This window comes from Capra hircus, chromosome 18, assembly GCF_001704415.2.
Source record: "Capra hircus breed San Clemente chromosome 18, ASM170441v1, whole genome shotgun sequence".
Taxonomy (NCBI): Eukaryota; Metazoa; Chordata; class Mammalia; order Artiodactyla; family Bovidae; genus Capra; species Capra hircus.
The window spans coordinates 62808681-62835954 of NC_030825.1; the positions used below are offsets into that span (position 1 = coordinate 62808681).

The 27274-nt window shown below is 43.8% G+C and overlaps 1 protein-coding gene across 2 annotated transcripts; it reads left to right on the forward strand.

Moving 5' to 3' along the window:
* On the forward strand, positions 1113-26831 carry LOC108633258 (cationic amino acid transporter 3-like). 2 transcript variants are annotated; one of them, XM_018063028.1, is made up of 13 exons: positions 1113-1263; positions 6894-7001; positions 11412-11810; positions 12799-12957; positions 15113-15290; positions 15495-15607; positions 15765-15987; positions 16152-16291; positions 16394-16496; positions 24818-25017; positions 25216-25382; positions 25653-25761; positions 25922-26831. In XM_018063028.1, the coding sequence occupies exons 3-13, from the start codon at positions 11441-11443 to the stop codon at positions 26017-26019; spliced, it is 1860 nt and encodes a 619-aa protein (XP_017918517.1). In that variant the 5' UTR covers positions 1113-1263; positions 6894-7001; positions 11412-11440; the 3' UTR covers positions 26020-26831. The 2 variants fall into 2 exon arrangements, with proteins under 2 accessions (XP_017918517.1, XP_017918518.1); XM_018063029.1 differs by lacking the exons at positions 25653-25761; positions 25922-26831 and having other exon boundaries at positions 25187-25285.

A 27274-nucleotide genomic window follows, 5' to 3' on the forward strand; every position in this document is an offset into this window, starting at 1 on the left:
AGCAAATGAAACAACTGACAAACAACTAATCTCAAAAATATACAAGCAACTTCTGCAGCTCAATTCCAGAAAAATAAACGACCCAATCAAAAAATGGGCCAAAGAACTAAATAGACATTTCTCCAAAGAAGACATAGGGATGGCTAACAAACACATGAAAAGATGCTCAACATCACTCATTATTAGAGAAATGCAAATCAAAACCACAATGAGGTACCACTTCACACCAGTCAGAATGGCTGCGATCCAAAAATCTGCAAGCAATAAATGCTGGAGAGGGTGTGGAGAAAAGGGAACCCTCCTACACTGTTGGTGGGAATGCAAACTAGTACAGCCACTATGGAGAACAGTGTGGAGATTCCTTAAAAAATTGCAAATAGAACTACCTTATGACCCAGCAATCCCACTTCTGGGCATACACACGGAGGAAACCAGAATTGAAAGAGACACATGTACCCCAATGTTCATCGCAGCACTGTTTATAATAGCCAGGACATGGAAACAACCTAGATGTCCATCAGCAGATGAATGGATAAGAAAGCTGTGGTACATATACACAATGGAGTATTACTCAGCCGTTAAAAAGAATTCATTTGAATCAGTTCTGATGAGATGGATGAAACTGGAGCCAATTATACAGAGTGAAGTAAGCCAGAAAGAAAAACACCAATACAGTATACTAACACATATATATGGAATTTAGGAAGATGGCAATGACGACCCTGTATGCAAGACAGGAAAAAAGACACAGATGTGTATAACGGACTTTTGGACTCAGAGGGAGAGGGAGAGGGTGGGACGATTTGGGAGAATGGGAATTCTAACATGTATACTGTCATGTAAGAATTGAATCGCCAGTCCATGTCTGACGTAGGGTGCAGCTTGCTTGGGGCAGGTGCATGGGGATGACCCAGAGAGATGTTGTGGGGAGGGAGGTGGGAGGGGGGTTCATGTTTGGGAACGCATGTAAGAATTTAAGATTTTAAAATTTAAAAAAAAAAAATAAATAAAAAAAAAAATTAAAAAAAAAAAAAAATCCCCTGACAGTAACCACAGAAGTGTTAAGGGCTGACAGGAACTTTGCATAAGCTTCCGGTCCTCCCAGCCTCCTCCCCACCCCAACTACCCAGGGGTTAAGGGTTGTCTTCTCTGCTCAGGGACTTCCCTCTTTGGTTTTTGGACAAAGATCAGCTCCTGCCGTGCACGACTTACCCTCAGCCTCCCTGACTGACCCAGTGCTCCAGGCTCTGCTCCAAGGATCCAGTAAGTCTCGGGTCAACCTCTCCTGTAGGAGACTGGGTGCTGAGTTCACATCCTCCCAAAGAGACCTCTGCAATCCCAGAGTGCAGGGGTCAGCCCGGCTCCAGCCTGAGAGTGAAGAGACCTGTTTTCCAGATGAAAGTAGAAGGAGCTGGGAGCTGTTGTGTTTGTGTGAGAAGAGGAGGGGCTGGGAGACATTGGATCTATGTCCAAAGGCTCTTCGACCGGTTTTAGACTGGTGCTCACTCAACACTCAGATGACCCTCACATAGAGTTTGTGATTTGGGTACCACTGCCTTCAGTCTCCTGTCTCTTTCTGCCCTCCATGTCTGCTGATGCCTCATCTAGGAGCTGAGCATTCTGCTGAGGACGACTCGCTGGTGCTTCATGTTAAGTTACCTTGGAGTTTTGTACACTCAGCAACTCTGTGAAGCTGGCTCTCCTGTTTATCACTGGCATCATTTTTTTTTAATTGTGGTAAAATACACATAAATTTGCCATCTTCACTATTTTTGAATGAACTGTTCAGCAATATTGGGTAAATTTGCACAGCTGTGACACCAATTTGCAGAACTCTTTTCGTCTTGTAAAACTGAAACTGGATTTTCATTTACCGATGACTCCGTATTTTTCCTCTCACCCAGGCCGTAGTAAACCACCAATCTATTTCTGTCTCTGTAAATTTGACTGTATCAGGTACTTCATAGAAGTGAACCACGCAGTATTTGTCTTTTGGAGACTGGCTTTTTATCATTTAGCATATCGTCCTCAAGTCTCTTGTCCACAAGGGTATTGTCCCTGTTGTAGCATGGGTCAGAATTTCCTGTCTTTTTATTCCCGATTAATATTCCTCTCTAGGCACACATCACTTTCTGTTCATCCATTTTTCGTGGATGGCCATTTGGGCTGCTTTCATCTTTCAGCTATTGTGAACAATGCTGCTACAAACATGGGTGTGCAAACATCTCCTGTAACCTCACTTTCAGTTCTTTTGGGTGTACACTCAGAAGTGGGATTGCCCAATCATGATGGTAATTTCAGTTTTGGTTTTTTGGAGGAACCATCATACTTTATCCATAGGAACTGCACTATTTTATGTTCCTAATGGCAGGGCTTAAAGGTTCATCAGCAGCGTTTGAGCAAAAAGGAGACATAGGTCCAGAGAAGTATATGACTTGTTGAAGGACAGAGAGGTGTTCGTGGGGCCAAGATGCTAGTCATAGCTTCCTGATTCTTTGAATGTTTGCCCTCAATCATAATGAAAAGCTCAGACCTTAGAGTAAAATGGACAGAACACCCCTGACCTTAACTCGTTTTCACTGGATCAGCCTAGCCTTGCAGAGCAGTGTAATGCAGAGACGTTTTATGTCCCAAAGAATTAAAAACACAGTCTCTTGTTTCTGATTCGGAATGAAGATTAGTCCTCTCTGCCTCCAGGCAGTTGGGAGGTCATCTGTTTCTCCCCCCCCAAATTTAATAATACTTTATTTTTTAAATTTTTACACTTTTTTTAGTTGGAGAAAAATCACTTTACAATGTTGTGCTGGTTTCAGCCTTACAGAAGGAGGCTCAGTCATAACTATATGTGTATGTCCCCATCCCTGTAGGTCACCACAGAGCTCCAGACTGAGCTCCCTGTGTTCTACAGTGGCTTCCATGAGCTGTCTGTTTCACACACAATCGTGTATAAATGTCAGTGCTCCCCTCTCAGTTTGTCCTACCCTCTCCTCCCTCAACTGTGTCCACAAGTCTGTTCTTACATCTACATCTCCATTCCTTCCTTACAAATAGGTTGATCTGTCCTATTTTTTTAGATGCCATACATATGCATGATATACAATATCTGTTTTTCTCTTTCTGAGTTTCTTCACTCTGTATAACAGACTCTAAGTTTATTTACCTCACTACAAGTGACTGAAATTCTTTCCTTTTTATGGCTGAGTGATATTTCATTATATATATGTACGACATCTTTATCCATTCATCTGGCTGTAGACATCCAGGTTGCTTCCATGCCCTGCTTGTTGTAAATAGGGCTGCAAAGAACATTCATGTACATGTATCTTTGTGATTTGGTTTGATCTGACTTTGGTTTTCTCAGGGTTTATGCCCAGCAGTGGGACTGCTTGGTCATATGGTAATTTTATTCCTAGACTGTTAAGGAATGTCCATCCTGGTCTCCATAGTGGCTGTGTCAGTTTACTTTCCCACCAACAGTGCAGAAGAGCTCCCTTCTCTCTGCATCCCTTCCAGCATTTATTGTTTGTAGATTTTCCAATGCTGACCATTCTGACTTCTGTGAGGTGATAGCTCACTGACATGTGGACCCAGTAGGGGAAGGAGAGGGTTGAACAAACTGGGGGATTAGGATTGACATGTATACACTACATGTGCAAAACAGATAGCTAATAGGAACCTGCATAAAGCACAGGCACCTCAGCTTGCAGCTCTGTGGTGCCCTAGAGGGTTGGGATGGGGGACGGGGTGGGAGGGAGGCCCACCAGGGAGGGGACATATGTATACATATAGCTATTTACTGGGCTTCCTTCCTTTGTGGCTCAGTAAAGGATCCACCTGCCAATGCAGGAGATGCCGGTTTGATCCCTGGGTTGGGAAGATTCCTTGGAGAAGGAAATAACAACCCACTTCAGTATTCTTTCCTGGAGAATCCCATGGACAGAAGAGCCTGGCAGGCTACAGTTCATGGGGTGGCACAGAGTCAGACACAACTGAGCCGCTGAACAACAACAAAGCTGATTCACTTCATTATATCGCAGAAACTATCACAACATTGTAAAGCAATACACTCGCGGCTGACTCATATCAATGTACGGCAAAAACCACTACAATATTGTAAAGTAATCAGTCTCAATTAACATAAATAAAAAAAATTTAAAAAGAGAACACTCAAATGAATAAAATCAGAAAGGAGGAGATATTATAAATGGTACTTTAAATATACACAGTCTTATAAGAAACTACTATGAAAAACTATATGCCAACAAATTGGATAACCTAGAAGAAACAGACCAAATTTTTAGAAGCATCCAACATATCAAGACAAAATCAGGGTAAAATAAACAATATGAATAACAAGTAAGGAGGTTAAATCAGTGATGAGAAACCTCTCAACACAGAAAAGATAGTTTCACTGACAAGTTTTACAAAACATTTGATTTTTAATAAACTGTTAAAATGTTGGCCACACTAGGTTTTAGTTGCTGCGTGTGGGCTTTCTCTCTGGTTGTGGCGAGGGGGCTACTCTTTGCTTTGGTGTGCATGCTTCTTGCGGTGGCTTCTCTTATTGTGGAGCACAGGCTCAGTAGCTGTGGAGCACAGGCTTAGTTGCTCCATGGCACGTGGGATCTTCCCAGACCAGGAATCGAATCTATATGCCCTGCATTGGCTGGTGGATTCTCATCCACTGTGCCACCAGGGAAGTTCAAAAAGTAAGAATATCAACAAACATGAAAAAACTACATTTATTTCTAGACTCCTTCCTTTTACAAGATAATGGAGAAAACTCGTGGTGTGTGTGTGTGTGTGTGTGTGTGTGTTCCCGAGATGTTCCCCTCATAATGGAAGAATCTTTGACGATACCGTGATTGGGAATTTTTTCATCCTCTTCCCAGGTCACATGACTTTTTCTCGACTCCCTTGTGATTTAGTTTCCGTTCTGTCAGGGCTAGCCTGGCTTAGGGATTTGGATTGGTTTCCAAATGCGACCAAGACAGGAAAGCCACTGGCCCAAGGCACAGTGATGAATTCATGTCAAAAACAGGGTGCCTGGGGGAGGGGGCAGAAAGCAAGAGAGAGACAGAGTGAGATGAAGAAGTGTTTCCATCTGAGACAGAAAAGAGGCAGAAAGAGGAGGCACAGATGGGAGGATTAACATGCTGAAGCCCGGGGGAGCGGGTAGGGGTGGGGGAGGGGCAGGTTATCACAGTCCACAGTGAACTCAACATCAGTGTAAAATATTCACATATAATAATAATAATATAGTAATAATTTCAGACACTTTAGGAAGTACACAAAAATGAAAAGGTGTTAGTATTTGAGAGATAGAGGTCAGAGGGCTGGGAAGTTAGGGAAGGGATAATGATCAGGACACTCACTTGGAGACACAGGGTAACTGTTGAATGAAAAAGGGAAAAGAACAGGAATGTGAGCATACCTCTGACAGTTACCGCAGTCACTGTGAGATGAATTAAAAACATGGGAAATTATGTTGGAAAGAGGAGAGGGTGGGGAGAAAGCAGCAGAAGTGAACCTGAGTGGCTCTCTCATGAATCATAACAGGAAGAGAGTGCCTGTCAGTTGGGGTTGTCCACTGGGCTTCCCTGGTGCATCAGTGGTAAAGAATCTGCCTGCCAAAGCAGGAGACGTGGGTTTGACCCCTGGGACAGGAAGATCCCCTAAAGGAGGAAATGGCAACCCTCTCCAGTATTCTTGCCTGGAAACCCCATGGACAGAGGAACCTGGAACGTTACAGCACATGGGGCCACAAAAGAGTCAGACATGACTGCGTGACTAAACAACAAGAAAATTCTATACAAGGTGATATCAGACATGCCATTCTCATAGCTATAGTCTCTGTCCTTACATTAGTTTAAACTCTGTATGTTTTCTTTTATATTACAGTTGTTTAAAAAGTCAGATTTTTTAAAATCAATGTGGAATTTTTTTCAGTATAATATATGTGGGTTGGATTCCAAATGACCTGCTGTTGTTAAAGAGGGGAGTGCTCCTTACTATTAAATCCCTAATGCCTATTTTAGATGTCTTATTTTTTGTAATTTAGACTCTCACTTATCGGCTTCTTCAATTTGAACTATTTACTTTTCATTTTATTGAAGTATAGTTGATTTACAGTGTTGAGATCATTTCTTCTGTACAGCAGAGTGACTCAGATATACATATATATTGATATATTCTTTTCCCATGACTGTTTATCACAAGATATTGATTATAGTTCCCTGTGCCTATACAGTAGGACCTTGTTGTTTATCTATATAGAATAGTGTGCATGTGCTAATCCCAAACTCCCAGTCCTTCCTTCTCCCTCTCCCTTGGCTATCATATGTGTGGTCTCTACATCTGTGAGTCTCTTTCTGTTTCATAGATAAGTTCATTTGGGTTGTATTTTAGATTCCACATACAAGTGATATCATACGGTATTTGTCTTTTTCTTTCTGACTTTCTTCACTAACTATGATAATCTCTAGGTCCATACTGCTGCAAGTATCATTGTTTCATTTTCATGGCTAAGTTATATTCCACTGTATGCAGGTATGACTACAGATGTATGCATATATACATATATGTGTGTATATATATATATATACACACACACACACACATATATATATGTTGTTATTTAGTCACTCAGTCGTGTCTGGCTCTTTTGTGACCCCATGGACTATATCCTGCGAGGCTCCTCTGTGCATGGGATTACCCAGGTGAGAATACTGGGGTGGGTTGCCATTCCCTCCCCAAGAGATCTTCCTGACCCAGAGATCGAACTGGGAACTCTTGCACTGCAGGCAGATTCTTTACATCTGAGCCACCAGGGAAGCCCTCATCATATTGTAGAAGCATTTAAACTTTATTGCTCTTGTTCTCTATCCTCCTAGGTTCTCTGTCTGGAGTATTTAAAGAAGACACACGAAGGGTAGATGAACATGAGAAAGAACTACAGCTACAACTAGCCTTCTGTTTACATTTCCTGAGGAACGAGGCAGGTGAGGTCTAGGCTAGGTATTTACACTAGACTTCTGTTTGCACTTGGAGATGGAAATGACAGTTCGGTTCAGTTCAGTTGCTCAGTCGTGTCCGACTCTGTGACTCCAGGAATCGCAGCATGTCAGGCCCCCCTGTCCATCACCAACTCCCAGAGTTTACCCAAACTCAAGTCCGTCTAGTCGGTGATGCCATCCAGCCATCTCATCCTCTGTCGTCCCCTTCTCCTCCTGCCCCCAATCCCTCCCATCATCAGGGTCTTTTTCAGTAAGTCAACTCCTCATATGAGGTGGCCAAAGTATTGGAGTTTCAGCTTCGGCATCAGACCTTCCAATGAACATTCAGGACTTAACTCCTCTAGGATGGACTGGTTGGATCTCCTTGCAGTCCAAGGGACTCTCAAGAGTCTTCTCCAACATCACCGTTCAAAAGCATCAATTCTTCAGCATTCAGCTTTCTTCACATCCAATTCTCACATTCATACATGACGACTGGGAAACCCATAGCCTTGACTAGATGGACCTTTGTTGGCAAAGTAATGTCTCTGCTTTTGAATATGCTATCTATGTTGGTCATAACTTTTCTTCCATGGAGTAAGTGTCTTTTAATTTCATGTCTGCAATCACCAACTGCAGTGATTTTGGAGCCCCCCAAAATAAAGTCTGACACTGTTTCCACTGTTTCCCCATCTATTTCCCATGAAATGATGGGACCAGATGCCATGATCTTCGTTTTCTGAATGTTGAGTTTAAGCCATTTTTTTTCACTCTCCTCTTTCACTTTCATCAAGAGGTTCTTTAGTTCCTCTTCACTTTCTGCCTGGAGAAGGCAATGGCAACCCACTCCAGTACTCTTGCCTGGAAAATCCCATGGATGGAGGAGCCTGGTGGGCTGCAGTCCATGGGGTTGCTAAGAGTTGGACACGACTGAGCGACTTCACTTTCACTTTTCACTTTCATGCATTGGAGAAGGAAATGGCAACCCCCTCCAGTGTTCTTGCCTGGAGAATCTCAGGGACAGGGGAGCCTGGTGGGCTGCTGTCTATGAGGTCGCACAGTCAGACACGACTAAAGCGACTTAGCAGCAGCAGCAGCAGCAGCAGCAGCACTTTCTGCCATAAGGGTGGTGTCATCTGCACATCTGAGGTTATTGATATTTCTCCCGGCAATCTTGATTCCAGTCTGTGCTTCCTCCAGCCCAGAGTTTCTCATGATGTACTCTCCTTAGAAGTTAAATAAGCAGGGTGACAATATACAGCCTTGATGTACTCCTTTTCCTATTTGGAACCAGTCTGTTGTCCCATGTCCAGTTCTAACTGTTGCCTCCTGACCTGCATATAGGTTTCTCGAGAGGCAATCAGGTGTTCTGGTATTCTCATGTCTTACAGAGTTTTCCACAGTTTATTGTGATCCACACAGTCAAAGGCTTTGGCATAGTCAATAAAGCAGAAATAGATGTTTTTCTGGAACTCTTTTGCTTTTTCCATGATCCCGTGGATGTTGGCTATTTGATCTCTGGTTCCTCTGCCTTTTCTAAAACCAGCTTGAACATCTGGAAGTTCACGTCTCATGTATTACTGAAGGCTGGCTTGCAGAATTTTGAGCATTACTTTACTAGCATGTGAGATGAGTGCAATTGTGCAGTAGTTTGAGCATTCTTTGGCTTTGCCTTTCTTTGGGATTGGAATGAAAACTGACTTTTTCCAGTCCTGTGGCCATTGTTGAGTTTTCCAAATTTGCTGGCATATTGAGTGCAGCACTTTCAGCAGCATCATCTTTCAGGATTTGAAACAGCTCCACTGGAATTCCATCACTTCCACTAGCTTTGTTCGTAGTGATGCTTTCTAAGGCCCACTTGACTGCACATTTCAGGATGTCTAGCTCTAGGTGAGTCATCACACCATTGTGATTATCTTGGTCATGAAGATCTCTTTTGTACAGTGCCTCCTGTGTATTCTTGTCATCTGTTCTTAATATCTTCTGCTTCTGTTAGGTTGATACAATTTCTGTCCTTTATTGTGCCCATCTTTGCATGAATTGTTCCCTTGGTATCTCTAATTTTCTTGAAGAGATCTCTAGTCTTTCCCATTCTGTTCTTTTCCTCTATTTCTTTGCATTGATCACTGAGGAAGGCTTTCTTATCTCTCCTTGCTATTCTTTGGAACTCTGCATTCAGATGCTTTTATCTTTCCTTTCCTTTTTGCTTCTCTTCTTTTCACAGCTATTTGTAAGGCCTCCTCAGACAGCAGGAACAGGGTAAATAGCTGGACTTTGCCTGCTGTGGACATGTTACTATAACAATCATGGCAGGGACAGAAACGGGCTAAACCCTATAAGTGTAAAAGATCAAGAAGTCACATATTTTCTATCTTTGGGGCACCACACATGTGCAGAAGGTCTCCTTGTGGGGCAAAAAGGAGGGGGTACCGTCTCATAATAGGTGATGTCCAGGCCTCACAGGCCTGTGTGCTGGAATCCATCTAGAAAAAAACTGCACACACCTGTCAGGGAGGGTCCTAGGGCAGGTCAGGTGGAAAAAGAAATCAGGTAACTGGCCAAGGTAAACAAAGATGCGAAGAACTGCCCTACATAGATGATTTAACAATCTCTTTATGGGGCTCCTCCTCCTTTGGGAGGACACCCACAGCCTTTCTCACGTGTGTGAACCCTGCCTGGCTTCTGTCTTAGCTAAACAAACTGTTCCTCTGTGTGCTCCTTCATGACTGAGCTGTGTTTCCAGTAATTCCAGTAATACACTTTTACCATATTTTTAGTTTTTGCCTCCTGGAGAAGTGCCTTTTTTTTTTTTTTTTAACTGGGGACTAGAACCAGAAGAACCTTGTTTCTAGTTTCTAGCCCCTGATGGACTGGCGACTAGGGTTCCTGGTTTTTATGCAGGCTGTTGCTGCTGCTGCTAAAGTCGCTACAGTCATGTCTGATTCTATGCGACCCCATAGACGGCAGCCCAATTCTTGGGCAGAGAACTAAGTCACTGCTCACAGTTGTCTCTCTCTCTCTCTCCAAGATCATTCGGGGGCTGAAACCCAGGATTTCAAAGTAAACTGCAGGTCTCCCCCAAACTGCTGGCTGGAGACTTCTGACTCTCTCTCTCCCTAGGAGAACTTGCTCTCACTCTCTGCTCTTTCCAGCTCCAGTCTTGATCTGTCCTCAAGAAGTTGTCTTTTTCTTGTTCCTTTCTCTTTTCCACCAAGGACCCTCCACAGAGCATCCTTGGAATCTATGAGGTCCAGTCTGTCCAATGGAAGGAGGCCCTGCCATCTCTGGAATCTGGAACCTCTCAGGGTCTCCCTGCCTGTACTACAGGCAGATTCTTTACTCTCTGAGACCCCACGGAAGCTCAGCCCGGGAGGATTCCCTTTGAAAGCATGATGGGCCAAGAAAGGGAAAACTCAGGTTTGCTTTAACAATGTCTGGCCTTTATTTAAGTTGGAGGTTGGAAAGTGGCCTAAAACTTGGGTCTCTAGATTATAATGCTATGTTACAATTAGATCTTTGTTGCCACAAAATGGGAAAATGGACTGAGGTTAACTCTCCTGACATTCTAAATGACCCCCTTCTAACTTCTCCCAACTCTCAGGGGGAACCCAAGCTTCGCCAATCCTGTTGTTGTTTAGTCGCTCAGTCTTGTCTGACTCTTTGCAATCCCTTTTACTATGGCCTGCCAGGCTCCAGGTTTCCTTACTCCTTCAGATTCTGTAATTTTAAGGCACTTTATTTGTAAAAGGAAAAATTGCTAACCATCATCTGACAACACGTGGTTGCCACAAATGTTCAATTATTTTTAAGCCTGCATATTGAGGCACAATAAATGGATGTACGTTTGTGCTTGTACATCTACATTTGAGCAGTTAAAGGAGAGACAGAAAGCTTTTCCTGAGTCTGTGGGTCTTAATTGCCCTCAGCTCAAGACAATCCAGGGATCTCCCAGGGGTCTCAGTGGTAAAGAGTCCACCTGCCAATGCAGGAGACATAGGAGACTCAGAATTGATCCCTGGGTTGGGAAGATCACCTGGAAGAGATCATGCAACCCACTCCAGCATTCTTGCCTGGAGAATCCCACAACAGGGGAGCCTGGCAGGCTGCAGTCCAGGGGGTCTCAAAGACTCAGACAGGAGTGAGCATACACACACAACAATCCATATTCCAAGTGGCACATTTTGGGGGAGACCTAATCCTCTCCACCTCACTTCTCTTTAAAAAGCCTTTCCAGTAACTTTGAAACATGTGAGAAGATTTCTTTGGGTTTGAAGAAACCAAAGCTCAGAGATGGAGACCTTGTCCCAAGTGTCCTTTTACCACCTGCCCCTCATCGCTCCACTGCTCCGTGGAATTGGACTCCCAGGGCCAAGGGCGGGTGGACCTGGCTGATGGCTTTGTGTCTTGTTTCCTCAGCAGATCACAGCTCCTCAACTCCATCCAGGATGCGGTGTCAGGATCTCCACCAGTTTGGTCAGAAGCTGGTCCGCAGGCGGCTCCTGGAGCCCACCGAGGATTCTGAGAGTCCCACGGCTCCTCTGAACACCCTGAAGCTGGTGGCCTTCGGTGTGGCCAGCACCCTGGGGGCCGGCGTGTACATCCTGGTGGGAGAAGTGGCCATGTTCATCGCTGGGCCAGCGATCGTCATCTCCTTCTTGGTGGCCGCTGTGTCTTCTGTGTTGTCTGGGCTCTGCTATGCCGAGTTTGGGACACGGGTCTCGTGGACTGGTTCTGCGTATCTCTACAGCTACATCAGCATGGGAGAACTATGGGCTTTCATCACTGCCTGGAACCTCATCCTGTCCTATGTCATTGGTGAGGGGATGGATGGGGGGTAGGTGTGGGGCTGAAGTTCAGGAGACCAGGAGTGGGAGTTTGGGTCCTTGGTCATGCATGAGAACTGCGTCTTCCACTCCGTGAGGGCAGGAGGGAAATAATGTCTAGGAAAAGTCCGCAACTTCATTCTTCTCAGCTCTCCTCTGCATTCCTTAAAGTGATGGACCAAAAACCCAGAGGAAAGGGCACTGTAGGGAATGGGTGAGAGGGAGGCATGGCCCACAGACTTATCACCTCACCATACTGAAGTCTCTGCTTAGCAGTTGCCTTCATAGAGTTTCCATTAGCATTTGAACTAATATTTTAATCCTCATCACCCAGACAACTTGCTCCCACTTCTCTCTTTTCTTGAATAACTTTGATTTCTCACTGACATTAAATAGTTCACCTATTTTAGAATTATCTGGGTCTATTTTCCCCACCCCATGAAAAGAAGCTCTCTGAGATTTGGTATTTTTTTTTGTATTTTTTCCCCAACATACATGACTTTGTGTATTTGTTGTTGTTGTTCCATCACTAAATTGTGTCCAACTCTTTGCAACCCCATGGGCTACAGCACGCCAGGCTCCTCTGTCCTCCACTATCTCATGGAGTTTGCTCAAACTCATCTCATCCTCTGCCGCCCCCTTCTCCTTTCATCTTCAATCTTTCCCATATTGGACACCTTCTGACCTGGGGGGCTCCTCTTCGGGCATCATAACTGTTTGCCTTTTCATGCTGTCCATGGGGTCCTCCTAACAAGAATACTGGAGTGGGTTGCCATTTCCTTCTCCAGGGCCCATGTATTGTCAGAACTCTTCACTGTGACCTGTCCGTCTTGAGTGGTCTTGCATGGCATGGCTCATAGTTTTATTGAGCTATGCTTGCCCTTCACCACGACAATGCTGTGATCCACAAAGTGGTCTTGGTGTATAGGGGGGGTCCAATTTATATTTATCAATGAATGTTCCTTCTTATTCTGCTTCAGGCTCGGGCAGCGTGGCCAGGGCCTGGAGCATCGCCTTCGGCAGCCTGATTGGGAACCACATCTTTCAGGCCTTAGAGGGAACTTTCTCTCCATATATGCCCTACTATCTGGCCAAGTATCCAGACTTTGTCGCCCTGTCCCTGGTGCTGTTGCTCACGGGTGAGACAGGGATCCAAGTTAGGATGGGAAGACTGGGATGTGGGGTGGCAGGGGAACTAGGGTGCGAAAGGCGTGAGGTGGCAGAACTGTGGGAACTAGAAATTAGGGTCTGGTTAATGAAAGATGGACTTCCCTGGTGGCTCAGAGGGTAAAGAGTCTGCCTGCAATGCAGGAGACCTGGGTTCGATCCCTGGGTCAGGAAGATCCCCTGGGAAAGAAATGGCAACCCCCTCCAGTACTCTTGCCTGGAAATGCCCATGAACAGAGACTGCTAGACTACAGTCCATGGGATCACAAAGAGTCAGACACGACTGAGCGACTTCACCCCTTAACGAAAGACAGGAAGTCAAGATGTAGACTGTTGTTTCCCACCCTCAGCATTACTGACCTTCCAGGCTGAAACAGCCTTTGGTTTTGGGGGCACTGCAGGATTTTCTTAATCACTGTCAGGTGTGTAGCATCTTTGGACTTCATTCACTAAACACCTGTGACTCATATTTCCCAAAATGTGACAATTGGGATGTCTCCAGACATTACCAAATGTCCCTTGGGGACCCAAATCACCCCCAGCTGAGGATCATTTAGTTAGAGTGACAAATTTCTTCCCCTGTACTGAGACTTTTTTCAAACGGAAGGAAATTAACATAGTATAAAATTAGCCATTTTATTATTTTTCCTTAGCCTTATTGATATATAATTGACATACAACATTATGTAAACTGAAGGTGAACATCATGATGATTTGATAGTTGTGTATATTATGTGACTGGAGTAGGAAATGGCAACCCACTCCAGTAATCTTGCCTGGAAAATTCCATGGACAGAGGAGCCTGGCAGGCTACAGTCCATGGAGTCTCAAAGGGTCAGAGCAACTGAGCCCATATTATATAATGGCCACAGTAAGAAACTAACCATGTTAAAGTGTGCAATTCAGTGGTACTTATGGCATTCAAATCTGTATGCAGGTCAGGAAGCAACAGTTAGAACTGGACATGGAACAACAGACTGGTTCCAAATAGGAAAAGGAGTACGTCAAGGCTGTATATTGTCACCCTGCTTATTTAACTTCTATGCAGAGTACATCATGAGAAACGCTGGACTGGAAGAAACACAAGCTGGAATCCAGATTGCTGGGAGAAATATCAATAACCTCAGATATGCAGATGACACCACCCTTATGGCAGAAAGTGAAGAGGAACTAAAAAGCCTCTTGATGAAAGTGAAAGAGGAGAGTGAAAAAGTTGGCTTAAAGCTCAACAGTCAGAAAATGAAGATCATGGCATTTGGTCCCATTACTTCATGGGAAATAGATGGGGAAACAGTAGAAACAGTGTCTGAGTTTATTTTTGGGGGGCTCCAAAATCACTGCATATGGTGATTGCAGCCATGAAATTAAAAGATGCTTACTCCTTGGAAGAAAAGTTATGACCAACCTAGATAGCATATTCAAAAGCAGAGACATTACTTTGCCGACTAAGGTCTGTCTAGTCAAGGCTATGGTTTTTCCTGTGGTCATGTATGGATGTGAGAGTTGGACTGTGAAGAAGGCTGAGCGCCGAAGAATTGATGCTTTTGAACTGTGGTGTTGGAGAAGACTCTTGAGAGTCCCTTGGACTGCAAGGAGATCCAACCCGTCCATTCTGAAGGAGATCAACCCTGGGATTTCTTTGGAAGGAATGATGCTAAAGCTGAAACTCCAGTACTTTGGCCACCTGATGCGAAGAGTTGACTCATTGGAAAACTCTGATGCTGGGAGGGGTTGGGGGCAGGAGGAGAAGGGGAACCGAGGATGAGATGGCTGTATGGCATCACGGACTTGATGGACGTGAGTCTGAGTGAACTCCGGGAGTTGGTGATGGACAGCGATGCCTGGCGTGCTGCGATTCATGGGGTTGCAAAGAGTCAGACACGACTGAGTGACTGAACTGAACTGAACTGAACTGAACTATGACATTCAACACATATAACCATCACTTTCATCTAGCTTCAGATATTTTCATCACAGCAAAAGAAAACGCACTACCCACTGAGCAAAGACAAACTATCCATCTTAATCTCACAGCCCCCTAACCTCTGGAAACTACTAGTCTGCTTTCTGTGTCTGTGGATTTGATTTGGTTATCTTGGAATGTCTCATATTCCATCTTTCCCACAGGAGTACTGGTTCTGGGGGCTCGTGAGTCAGTCCTGGTTGGAAAAATATCCACAGGCATCAACCTTTTGGTTCTCAGCTTCATCATCCTCTCTGGCTTCATTAAGGGAGACCTGCACAACTGGAAGCTCACAGAACAGGACTACACATTGAACACGTCTGAATCTGGTGACATCTATAGGTCAGGAGGGTGCTCCTGGTCCTTGTCATGCTTGTTGGGGCTGGTGCAGAGCTGGGAATCTGGCAGGGACTAAAGAGACCTGGGCTGGTGGATCTGGATAACGAGGTCCTGGAGCCCAGGGCTTGTGGTATTAAGGGTGAAGTCCAGCAGAGATGACTGAACGTACCTCCCTCATGGTCTTTCTTGTTTCTTCTCTCACTGTAGCTTGGGCCCTCTGGGTTCTGGAGGGTTTGTGCCCTTCTACTATGACGGAATTCTCCATGGAGCAGCTCTATGTTTCTACTCGTTTGTGGGTTTTGATGACATTGTCACTAAAGGTAACAGCGTTTAGTGTGTCCCATCAGGGGATTGGGCTGCCCTTGGGCATAGGGGTTGATAGAAGATTTTTAAAAGCTTTTCAAAGTTCAAGAGGAAAGTAGTTTTTGTGTTGTGCTTTAGTGTTTTCCTAATCCGAGGTGTTTACCAACCCTGCAGGGGAAAAAGCCCCAAATCCTCATCGCTCCATCCCCATCAGCATCATGAGCACAGTCTTCATCTGCTTTTTGGCGTATTTTGGTGTCTCGGCGACTCTCACCCTCATGGTGCCCTACTACCAGATTCAGCCTGACAGCCCTTTTCCACAGGCTTTCGTCCATGTTGGGTGGGGCCCTGCCAGATATGTCGTGGCTGTTGGCATCCTCTGTTTCCTTTTATACAGGTCAGTGTCAAGGCCTTCTCTCCATGAACTGTCAGATGCTCAGGTGTTTCAGCCCTTGGGATTGAGAGACAAGAGGGAAAGACCCCTTGCCCGAGGTAGACTAGGGAGCCCTGGTCTCTCCTGCTTCTCAACATCCCCACCGGTGTTCCCACCATCCCTTCCAGACTGCAGAGCTCCTTGTTCCCCGTGCCTCAGGTGATCCAGGAAATGGCAGAGGATGGGCTCCTTTTCAGAGGACTTTCTCGGACCCATGCCTGCACAAAGACCCCCATCATGGCCACCATGTCCTCTGGAATTCTTGCAGGTGAGCCTCAGAACCCACTCCTCCTTTTATCCCTTTCCTTATCTGGATATGTCCAGTGGTTTCTCACTGCTGTCCCCCACCTCATTCGTGCCCTCATTCTAGGGATCATGGCGTTGCTCTTTGAGTTCAGTAATCTGGTGGACCTCATGTCGATTGGACACCTGCTGGTTTACTCCTTGGTGGCGTTCTTTGTCCTTGTCCTCAGGTGAGACTCCACTGCACCATGACTGGGGCTCTTTCATTCCTAAAGAGTCAATGGCCGTTCATCCTCTTCAGGTTGTTTTTTTTTTTTTTTTAATTGGAGGCTAATTACTTTACAATACTGGAGTGGTTTTTGCCATACATTGACATACATCAGCCATAGGTTTACACGTGTTCCCCATCCTGAACCCCCCTCCCACCTCCCTCTGCATCCCATCCCTCTGGGTCATCCCAGTGCACCAGCCCTGAGCACAGTGTCTCATGCATCAAACCTGGACTGGTGATCTGTTTCACATATTATAATATACATGTTTCAATGCTATTCTCTCAGATCATCCCACCTTCGCCTTCTCCCACAGAGTCCAAAAGACTGTTCTATATATCTGTGTCTCTTTTGCTGTCTCGCGTATAGGGTTATCGTTACCATGTTTCTAAATTCCATATATGTGCGCTAGTATACTGTATTGGTGTTTTTTTTTTTCTGGCTTACTTCACTCTGTATAATAGGCTCCACCTTCACCCACCTCATTAGAACTGATTCAAATGTATTCTTCTTAATGGCTGAGTAATATTCCATTGTGTCTATGTACCACAGCTTTCTTATCCATTTGTCTGCTGATGGACATCTAGGTTGCTTCCATGTCTTGGCTATTATAAACAGTGCTGATGAACATTGGGGTACACGTGTCTCTTTCAATTCTTGTTTCCTTGGTGTGTATGCCCAGCAGTGGGATTGCTCGATCATATGGCAGTTCTATTTCCAGTGTTTTAAGGAATCTCCACACCGTTCTCCATAGTGGCTGCACTAATTTGCATTCCCACAAACAATGTAAGAGGATTCCCTTTTATCCACACCTTCTCCAGCATTTATGGTTTGTAGATTTTTGGATAGCAGCCATTCAGACTGGTGTGAGATGGTACCTCATTGTGGTTTTGATTTGAATTTCTCTGATAATGAGTGATCTTGAGCATCTTTTCTTGTGTTAGCCACCTCTATGTCTTTGGAGAAACGGCTGCTTAATTCTTTGGCCCACTTTTTGATTGGGTCGTTTATTTTTCTGGAATTGAGCTGCAGGAGCTGCTGTATATTTTTGAGATTAATTCTTTGTCAGTTGCTTTGTTTGCTATTCTTTTCTCCCATTCTGAAGGCTGTCTTTTCACCTTGCTTATGGTTTCTTTTGTTTTGCAAAAGCTTTTCAGTTTAATTAGATCCCATTTGTTTATCTTTGCTTTTATTTCCATTACTCTGGGAGGTGGGTCATAGAGGATCCTGCTGTGTTTATGTCGGAGAGTGTTTTGCCTATGTTTTCCTCTAGGAGTTTTATAGTTTCTGGTCTTACATTTAGATCTTTAATCCATTTTGAGTTTATTTTTGTGTATGGTGTTAGAAAGTGTTCTAGTTTCATTCTTTTACAAGTGGTTGACCAGTTTTCCCAGCACCAATTGTTAAAAAGATTGTCTTTTCTCCATTGTATATTCTTGCCTCCTTTGTCAAAGATAAGGTGTCCATAGGTGCATGGATTTATCTCTCGGCTTTCTATTTTGTTCCATTGATCTATATTTCTTTCTTTGTGCCAGTACCATACTTGATGACTATAGCTTCAAAGTAGAGCCTGAAGTCAGGCAGGTTGATTCCTCCAGTTTCATTCTTCTTTCTGAGAATTGCTTTGGCTTTTCAAGGTTTTTTGTATTTCCATAGAAATTATGAAATTATTTTTTCTAGTTCTGTGAAAAATACTGTTGGTAGCTTGATAGGGATTGCATTGAATGTGTAGACTGCTTTGGGTAGTATACTCATTTTCACTATATTGATTCTTGCAATCCATGAACATGGTATATTTCTCCATCTATTTGTGTGCTCTTTGATTTCTTTCATCACTGTTTTATACTTTTCTATGTATAGGTCTTTTTTTTTTTTTTAGGTAGATGTATTCCTAAATATTTTATCCTTTTTGTTGCAATGGTGAATGGAATTGTTTCCTTAATTTCTTTTTCTGTTTTCTCATTGTTAGTGTATAGGAATGCAAGGGATTTCTCTGTGTTGATTTTTTATCCTGTAACTTTACTATATTCATTGATTAGCTCTAGTAATTTTCTGGTAGAGTCTTTAGGGTTTTCTATGTAGAGGATCATGTCATCTGCAAACAATGAGAGTTTTTGTTTTTGTTTTTAATCTGGATTCCTTTTATTTCGTTTTCTGCTCTGATTGCCGTGGCCAAAACGTCCAAAACTATGTTGAATAGTAGTGGTGAGAATGGGCACCCTTGCCTAGTTTCTGACTTTAGGGGACATGCTTTCAATTTTTCCCCATTGAGGATAATGTTTGCTGTGGGTTTGTCATATATAGCTTTTATTATGTTGAGGTATGTTCCTTCTATGCCTATTTTCTGGAGAGTTTTTATCATAAATGGATGTTGAATTTTGTCAAAGGCTTTCTCTGCATCTATGGAGAAAATCATATGTTTTTATCTTTCAATTTGTTAATGTGGTGTATTACATTGATTGATTTGTGGATATTAAAGAATCCATGCATCCCTGGGAGAAAGCCCACTTGATCATGATGTATGATTTTTTAATGTGTTGTTGGATCCTGTTTGCTAGCATTTTGTTAAGGATTTTTCATCTATGTTCATCAGTGGTATTGGCCTGTAGTTTTCTCTTTTTTCGTGTGTGGCATCTTTGTCAGGTTTTGATACGAGGGTGTTGGTGGCCTCATAAAATGACTTTGGCAGTTGACCTTCCTGTACACTTTTCTGGAAGAGTTTGAGTAGGATAGGTGCTAGCTCTTTAAATTTTTAGTTGAATTCAGCTGTGAAGCTATCTGGTCCTGGGCTTTTGTTTGCTGGAAGATTTCTTATTACAGTTTTGATTTCTGTGCTTGTGATGGGTCTGTTAAGATTTTCTATTTCTTCCTGGCTCAGTTTTGGAAAGTTATGCTTTTCTAAGAATTTGCCCATTTCCTCCAAGCTGTCCATTTTATTGGCATATAGTTGCTGACAGTAGTCTCTTATGATCCTTTGTATTTCTGTGTTGTCTGCTGTGATTTCTCCATTTTCATTTCTAATTGTGTTGATCTGATTCTTCTCCCTTTGTTTTTTGACGAGTCTGGCTAATGTTTTATCAATATTATTTATCTTCTCAAAGAAGCAGCTTTTAGCTTTGTTGATTTTTGCTATCGTCTCTTTTGTTTCTTTTTCATTTCTTTCTGCCCTAATTTCTATGATTTCTTTCCTGCTACTAACCCTGGAGTTCTTCATTTCTTCCTTTTCTAGTTGTTTTAGGTGGAGAGTTAGGTTATTTATTTGACTTTTTTCTTGTTTCTTGAGGTGAGCCTGTATTGCTATGAATCCTCCCCTTAGCACTGCTTTTACGGTGTCCCATAGGTTTGGGGTTGTTGTGTTTTCATTTTCATTCATTTCTATGCCTATTTTGATTTCTTTTTTATTTTTTCTATGATTTGTTGGTTATTCAGGAGTGTATTGTTTAGCCTCTATATGTTAGAATTAAAAAAATTTTTTTCCTGTATTTGACATCTAATCTTACTGCATTGTGGTCAGAAAAGATGCTTACAATGATTTCAATTTTTTTGAATTTACCAAGGCTAGATTTATGGCCCAGGATGTGATCTATCCTCAAGAAAGTTCCATGTGCACTTGAGAAAAGGGTGAAATTCCTTGTTTTGGGGTGAAATGTCCAATAGATATCAATTAGGCCTAACCAGTCCATTGTGTCATTTAAAGTTTGTGTTTCCTTGTTAATTTTCTGTTTAGTTGATCTATCGATAGGTGTGAGTGGGGTATTAAGGTCTCCCACTATTGTGTTACTGTTAATTTCCCCTTTCATACTTGTTAGCATTTGCCTTACATATTGTGGTGCTCCTGTGTTGGATCCATATATATTTATAATTGTTACATCTTCTTCTTGGATTGACCCTTTCATCATTATTTAGTGTCCTTCTTTGTCTCTTTTCACAGCCCTTGTTTTGAAGTCTTTTTTATCTGATATGAATATTGCTACTCCTGCTTTTGTTTGTCTGTTTGTTTGTTTTGTTTTCCATTTACATGAAATATCTTTTTCCAGCCCTTCACTTTCAGTCTGTATGTGTCCCTTGTTTTTAGGTGGGTCGACAGGGAGGTCTGGTGTGCTGCGATTCATGGGGTCGCAAAGAGTCAGACACGACTGAGCAACTGAACTGAACTGACATTGTAGATAGCATATATAGGTGTCTTCTTTTTGTACCCATTCAGCCAGTCTTTGTCTTTTGGTTTGGACATTCAACCCATTTACATTTAAGGTAATTATTGATAAGTATGATCCCGTTGCCATTTACTTTGTCATTTTGGGTTTGAGTCTATAAACCGTTTCTGTGTTTTCTGCCTAGAGAAGATCCTTTAGCATTTGTTGAAGAGCTGGTTTGGTGGTGCTGAATTTCTCAGCTTTTGCTTGTCTGTAAAGCTTTTGATTTCTCCTTCACATTTGAATGAGATCCTTGCTCGGTACAGTCATCTGGGTTGTAGGTTTTGCTCTTTCATCAGTTTAAGTATGTCCTGCCATTCCCTTCTGGCCTGAAGAGTTTCTATTGAAAGATCAGCTGTTATTCTTATGAGAATCCCCTTGTGTGTTATTTGTTGTTTTCCCCTTGCTGCCTTTAATATTTATTTTTTGTGTTTGATCTTTGTTAATTTGATTGATATGTGTCTTGGGGTGTTTTGCTTTGGGTTTATCCTGTTTGAGACTCTCTGGGTTTTTTGGACGTGGGTGACTATTTCTCCATTTTAGGGAGGTTTTCAACTATTAACTCATTAAGTATTTTCTCATGGCCTTTCTTTTTGTCTTCTTCTTCTGGGACTACTATGATTCGAATGTTGGGGAGTTTCACATTATCCCAGAGGTTCCTGAGGTTGTCCTCATTTCTTTTAATTCTTTTTTCCCCTGTGTTTCTTTTATTTCTACCATTTTATCTTCTACCTCACTTATCCTATCTTCTGCCTCCGTTAAACTACTGTTGGTTCCCTCCAGAGTGTTTTTGATCTCATTTATTGCATTATTCATTATTGAGTGACTCTTTTTCATTTCTTCTAGGTCCTTGTTACACATTTCTTGCATCTTCTCAATCCTTGTCTCCAGGCTATTTATCTGTAACTCCATTTTGTTTTCAAGATTTCGGTTCATTTTTACTATCACTTTTCTGAATTCTTTTTTAGGGAGACTCCCTATTTCCTCCTCTTCGGTTTCATTTGGTGGGCTTTTATCATGTTCCTTTACCTGCTGAGTATTTCTCTGCCTTTTCATCTTATTTAGATTGCTGTGTTTGGGGTGACCTTTCTGTATTCTGGCCTTTATTGTGGAGGTTTCTTCTTGTTTGTGGGGTTGGACGAGCAGCTTGTCAAGGTTTCCTGGTTAGGGAAGCTTGTGTCGGTGTTCTCGTGGGTGGAGCTGGATTTCTTCTCTCTGGAGTGTAATGAAGTGTCCAGTAGTGAGTTTTGAGATGTCTGTGAGTTTGATGTGACTTTGGGTAGCCTGTATACTGAAGCGCAGGGATATGTTCCCACGTTGCTGGACAATATACGTGGTATGTCTTGCTCTGGAACTTATTGGCTCATGGGTGGTGCTTGGTTTCAGTGTAGGTATGGAGGCTTTTGGATGATCTCTTATCAATGAATGTTCCCTGGAGTCAGGAGTTCTCTGGTGTTCTCAAGTTTTGGGCTTAAGTCTCCTGCCTCTGGTTTTCAGTCTTCTTCTTACAGTAGCCTCAAGACTTCTCCATCCATACAGCACTGATGATAAAACTTCTAGGTTAATGGTGAAAACATTCTCCACAGTGAGGGATACCCAGAGAGGTTCACAGAGTTACATGGAGAAGAGAAGAGGGAGGAGGGAGATGAGATGACCAGGAGGAAAAGAGGGGGCAATCAAAAGGGGAGAGAGCAAGCTAGCCAGTAAACAATTCCCTATGTGCTCTCCACAGTCTGGAACCCTAAGAGAGGTTCATGGAGTTACATAGAGTAGAGGAGAGAGAGGAAGGAGATAGAGGTGGCAAGAAGGAGAAGAGGGGGGATCAAAAAGGGGAGCGATAGATCTAGGCTGTATTCTGTTCCCTAAGTGTTCTCAACAGCCTGGAGCACACACAGAGATTTACAGAGTTGGGTAAGAGAAGAGAAAGGGGAGAGAGGAGATAGAGGTGACCTGGGGGAGAAAAAAGAGAGTCAAAAGGGGGAGAGAGTAATCAAGCCAGTAATCACACTCCTAAGTAAAAATGGGTACTGAAGATTGGATTCTTAAATGTACAAAATTGATAACAAACACAGTAAAGCAAAGATTAAAAAAATCTAGAGTCGAGGTTAGACTCTCAAAAGTACATTATCATTTAAAAAAATCACAAAATGTATAAGAAATATATATGAAGTTTGCTTTAAAAATAGGATCTTTTTTGCAATGTAATAGTAGTTTATGAAAGTGAAAATTAAAGGAGTAATAGAGGAATTTTAAAAAAGGAAAAAATTTTTAATTTAAAAAATGATAGTAAAAATATATCTAGGAGTTTCTCTGGGGCTGTTGTGGGCAGTGTGGGGTCAGTTCAGTTTCAGATAGTTCCTTGTTCCAGCTTATATTTCTCAAGATCTGTAGGCCCCTTCCAATGTAGTCAGTGTTAACGACAGGGATTTTAATCTGTTGTACCTGTCACTTCCAAAGCTGTTCCCTGTGTTTATTTGGCTGCTTCTGTTTGCAGATCTCTTCAGTGTCTAATTTCCGACCTGACACAAGGGGGCAAAGGTGGTCTCTTGTTTAGGCTCACTTGTTCAGTGGTGCTGTGGGGAGAGAGGAACACTGCAAACAAATATCACAGGCGTGTGTGGGGCGTGCTCACAGTGTCTCAGCCACACAGGGTTTGCCCATGCTCACCGCGTGTGTTTTTCCACTCTACACTGCTCGGGCTTCAGGTTGCTCTGCAGGGAGTGGGCCCTGGGTTGCATGCACTTCCCAGGTCTAAGCTGCTCAGGTTCAGGTTCTTGGGTACTCCACAAAAGCTCAGACTTGGTTGGGCCTGTGTTTTGTGCCCTTCCTTGATCCGAGCAGCTCAGGAGACCAGGTGCTTGGCGAGTGCGCTCTCCTAAGGTGCGGTGCGACTTATCACTTCCCCGGTCCCAGCCGCTTGGTTTCTGGGGCATGCCTGTCTCCGGTGCGCGGTGTGTCTTTTCTTGGGAGCTGATCTCTGGCTGCGACCCTCCTGGCAGATGTTAACCTCCGAGAATCTCAGGAAGTCTTGGTTAGAAGCCTGTTCGCAGTTTGGTAGGGGATGCCCTCTCTGGGGCCGAGAATGCCCCTTTCCGGCTCTGGCTGCCCCTCCACCTGCCTCCAGCTGGGGATGGCCGGTCCGCAGCCAGCTAGCTCTCCTCTGGTATTTGCTCAGTCCTTTGTTCTGTGAGCAGTCCGGCAGTGCCTTAGTTTTGGGCTTTTCGCGGAATAGTTCTCTCTCTCTCTCTTTATTTCCCTCTCTCTCTCTAGCTATCCCACCGTTTAGGTTTCTATCTCATGTTAGCTCCCTCAGATTGCCCTCAAAGCATTCAGGCCTAGTCCTTACCCTAAGCAATGCAGCCTGCTCCTCCACATTCAGCCCCTGCTTGCTGGTGGCAGAGGAAAGCGTCTGGGATACTTCTCACCTGGGAGTAGCTGTTCGGGATGTAAGTTGGGTTTTATTTATTTTTCCTCCTGGTTTTGTTGCCCTCTGAGATTCCAAAACTCCCCACAGACCCACCGGTGAGAGGGTTTCCTGGTGTTTGGAATCTTCTCTTTTAAGAATCCCTTCCCAGGATGGATCTCTGTGCCTGGATAAGGAAATGGCAACCCACTCCAGTATTCTTGCCTGGAGAATCCCATGGATGGAGGAGCTCAGTGGGCTACAGTCTACAGGTCGCAAAGAGTCAGATAGGACTGAGTGACTTCACTTTCACTTTCCCTTTCCCGGAATGGATCTCTATCCCTAACTATTTTGTCTCTCTTTTTATCTTTTATATTTTGTCCTACCTCCTTTTGAAGACAATGGGCTGCTTTTCTGGGTGGCTGATGTCCTCTGCCAACGTTCAGAATTTGTCTTGTGGAGTTTGCTCAGCGTTCAAATGTTCTTTCGATGGATTTGTGGTGGAGAAAGTGGTCTCCCCGTCCTATTCCTCTGCCATCTTTGCCTCACCCCCCACCCCCCATCTGCCACCTTCTTCAGCCTTCTAAAGTCCTGCTCTGCTTAAGGCAGGAAAGTGGTGCATTAGGATATCTGTTTCTGAATGAGTAGGGACTGCTGTTAATATTCCTATAATATCTCTAATTCAGATACCAGCCAGACTGGAATTTAAGCAAGAATGAGAAAACAGAAGACAAAATTCAGATGAAGCCTCTAGTCAAGGAAAATCCTTTGGACTCTGAACCTGAAGCAGGAAGCTCAAAGACTCTCAAGATTCTATGGTTGCCTATCAGCAGCATCCCCACCCAGAAATCTGCCCAGATTGTCTATGGATGTGCCTTTCTGCTTGGTGAGCACTGGGATGTCTCTTTGGTCAAATATTGAAATTGACAGGATGGAGTGAGAGTGTGTGTTTTGTCAGTGGAGGAGTGTTGCAGATATGATGGCCTTTCCTGATACTGCTGGTTTCTGGGAGGGATGTGACCAGAGGTCCTGACGTCTTTGTCTCTTGGGTCCAGCCTGTCCTCCTCCTCCTTGACCCTTGCAGTTCTCCTGCTGATTGTCCTGAGCTTGATCCTGGCCCAGTGGCCCAGCCAGGTGTTCTCTGGAGACCCCGTGCTCACAACAGTGGCTGTGCTGCTGCTGCTGCTCATCACTGGGGTCACGGTCATCATCTGGAGGCAGCCCCAGGACCCCTCTTCTCTTCCATTCAGGGTAAGTGAGCTGATGTGTCCAAAGTGTCCTCCTTGGGTGAATGAGATCTGTGTCCTTTGATGGCAAAATGTCCTTTCCTGGACAGGGAATGAGGGGAGTTACTGAAACCAATGGACTCTTCCCTGATCCACCCTCAGGGCTTTGCATACACAATCTCAGTAGGCACTGAATGCACAGCCTGAGGAGGACAGGAGCCTCCCACCCACGTGGGGCAGGGTCCCCTTTCAGACACCTGGGCTGTGTTCAGGGATGACCTGACTCTGCCCACAGGCCCCTGCTCTGCCTGTCCTCCCGCTGGTCAGCATCTTCGTGAACATTTACCTGATGATGCAGACGACCTCTGGGACCTGGGCCCTGTTTGGCATCTGGAATGCCATTGGTAAGTTGCTTTCTGGGATAAAGAGGTTTCTCGAATGACTGAACTCAATATCTCTACTATTTCTCCCCACACTGTATCAGATGCTATAGAAGGTCTACTGGGCATTTGGAAGTGAGGAGAGCACCTACATTTCCTTCTCATCGTCTCATCTTCCTTCTAGGGTTTCTCATATACTTTGGATATGGGATCCGACACAGCCTGGCAGGGAACAATCATCAACAGCCACCAGCCACCAGCCTCCACCTCCCAGACTCTTGACAAAAATATCCCTGGTGCTGAGTCATCTTAACCACAGGAAGTAGATGTTGCAAGGAATCCCTCCATGCCCTGCCAGATCTGCTGGTGCAAGGGACACTGTGAGCCTCGGTGGAGTGTGAAGGTGGAGGCATCTAAAGCACTGTATTTCTTGCTTGTGGAGAAAGTGACTGGACTGTTGTGCAATTTTCGGTAAACTTTTAAAAGCATACTATACATACTTATAAGTGCATGCTTCATAAGTGTGCAGCAAGATGAATTTTCACAAAGTACCACAATGTAAGCAGCACTGAGAGGAAGAAATAAATTATTATGGGCACATTAAAAGCACCTTCTTGTACTTATTTCTAACAAAAACACAGAGGCTGCCTCATTGGAAGGAAACTCAGGTGAGGACGAATTATGTGAAGAGTTATACTCCAGGGACTTCCCTGGCAGTCCAGTGGCTAAGACTCCATGCTCCCAGTGCAGCGGGCATGGGTTCGACCCCTGATTGGGGAACAAAACCATGCATGCCCAATGGTGTAGCCAAAAAAAATTGGTTTAAAAATGACTGACTTTCCTCCTGTAGCTTCCCCTTATTAAAATGCAGGTGGACCACATGGGCAAGAGAATCTCTGGTTGCAGGTGGGTCACTTGAGCAAGACAGTGTCCTGGAGAAAATAGGAAGTCAGCAGGCTTGCAGCAATGGAAAAATGACTGTGACTTCCTGCCTTAATGATTAACTGAGATTGTTTCCCTTTAAAGATGGTCATGGCTGAGCAGAACTGTCATGGATGCAAGTCCACCTTTCCTCAGATCACTGGCTTCTCTGAATAAAGCATTTTTCTTCTCAATGAAAGCTTGCCCCATGGTTTATTGTCTGTTGAGCAGCAAGTGGCTGAACCTGCATTTGGTTAGAAATCTAACTCCAGGTGCAGAATAGCCAATGGGTCCATATGGGTCACCATGTCTCTGAGTTAATATGCTCAGGGTGAATCTTCTATCTTCAAGAGCAAAGAGTGAAAATGGTTATTTACAGTTAGGATGGCCTAATGCTGGAGCTTGGGCTGTTGCATATTTTAAAGCATTTATACCTTTATGACTTTTGTCATTTGTTCAATGGGTCTGGTTGGGTAGACTTTATTAAGGCACAGAGAGATTGGACAATGTGGAAAAGCTAGGTACCAAATTCCTGTAAAATTGTGTTGTTGATGTTCAATTGCCAAGTCATGTCAGACTCTGCGACCTCATCGACTGCAGCATGTCAGGCTTCCCT

Bases quoted from the DNA above. Each gene is read 5' to 3' on its own strand.
- LOC108633258 (XM_018063028.1), top strand. From the start codon at position 11,441: ATGCGGTGTCAGGATCTCCACCAGTTTGGTCAGAAGCTGGTCCGCAGG. The intron at 25,383-25,652 runs GTAAGTGAGCTG...CTCTGCCCACAG, and splicing joins CCTCTTCTCTTCCATTCAGG to GCCCCTGCTCTGCCTGTCCT. The intron at 25,762-25,921 runs GTAAGTTGCTTT...TCTTCCTTCTAG, and splicing joins TGGCATCTGGAATGCCATTG to GGTTTCTCATATACTTTGGA.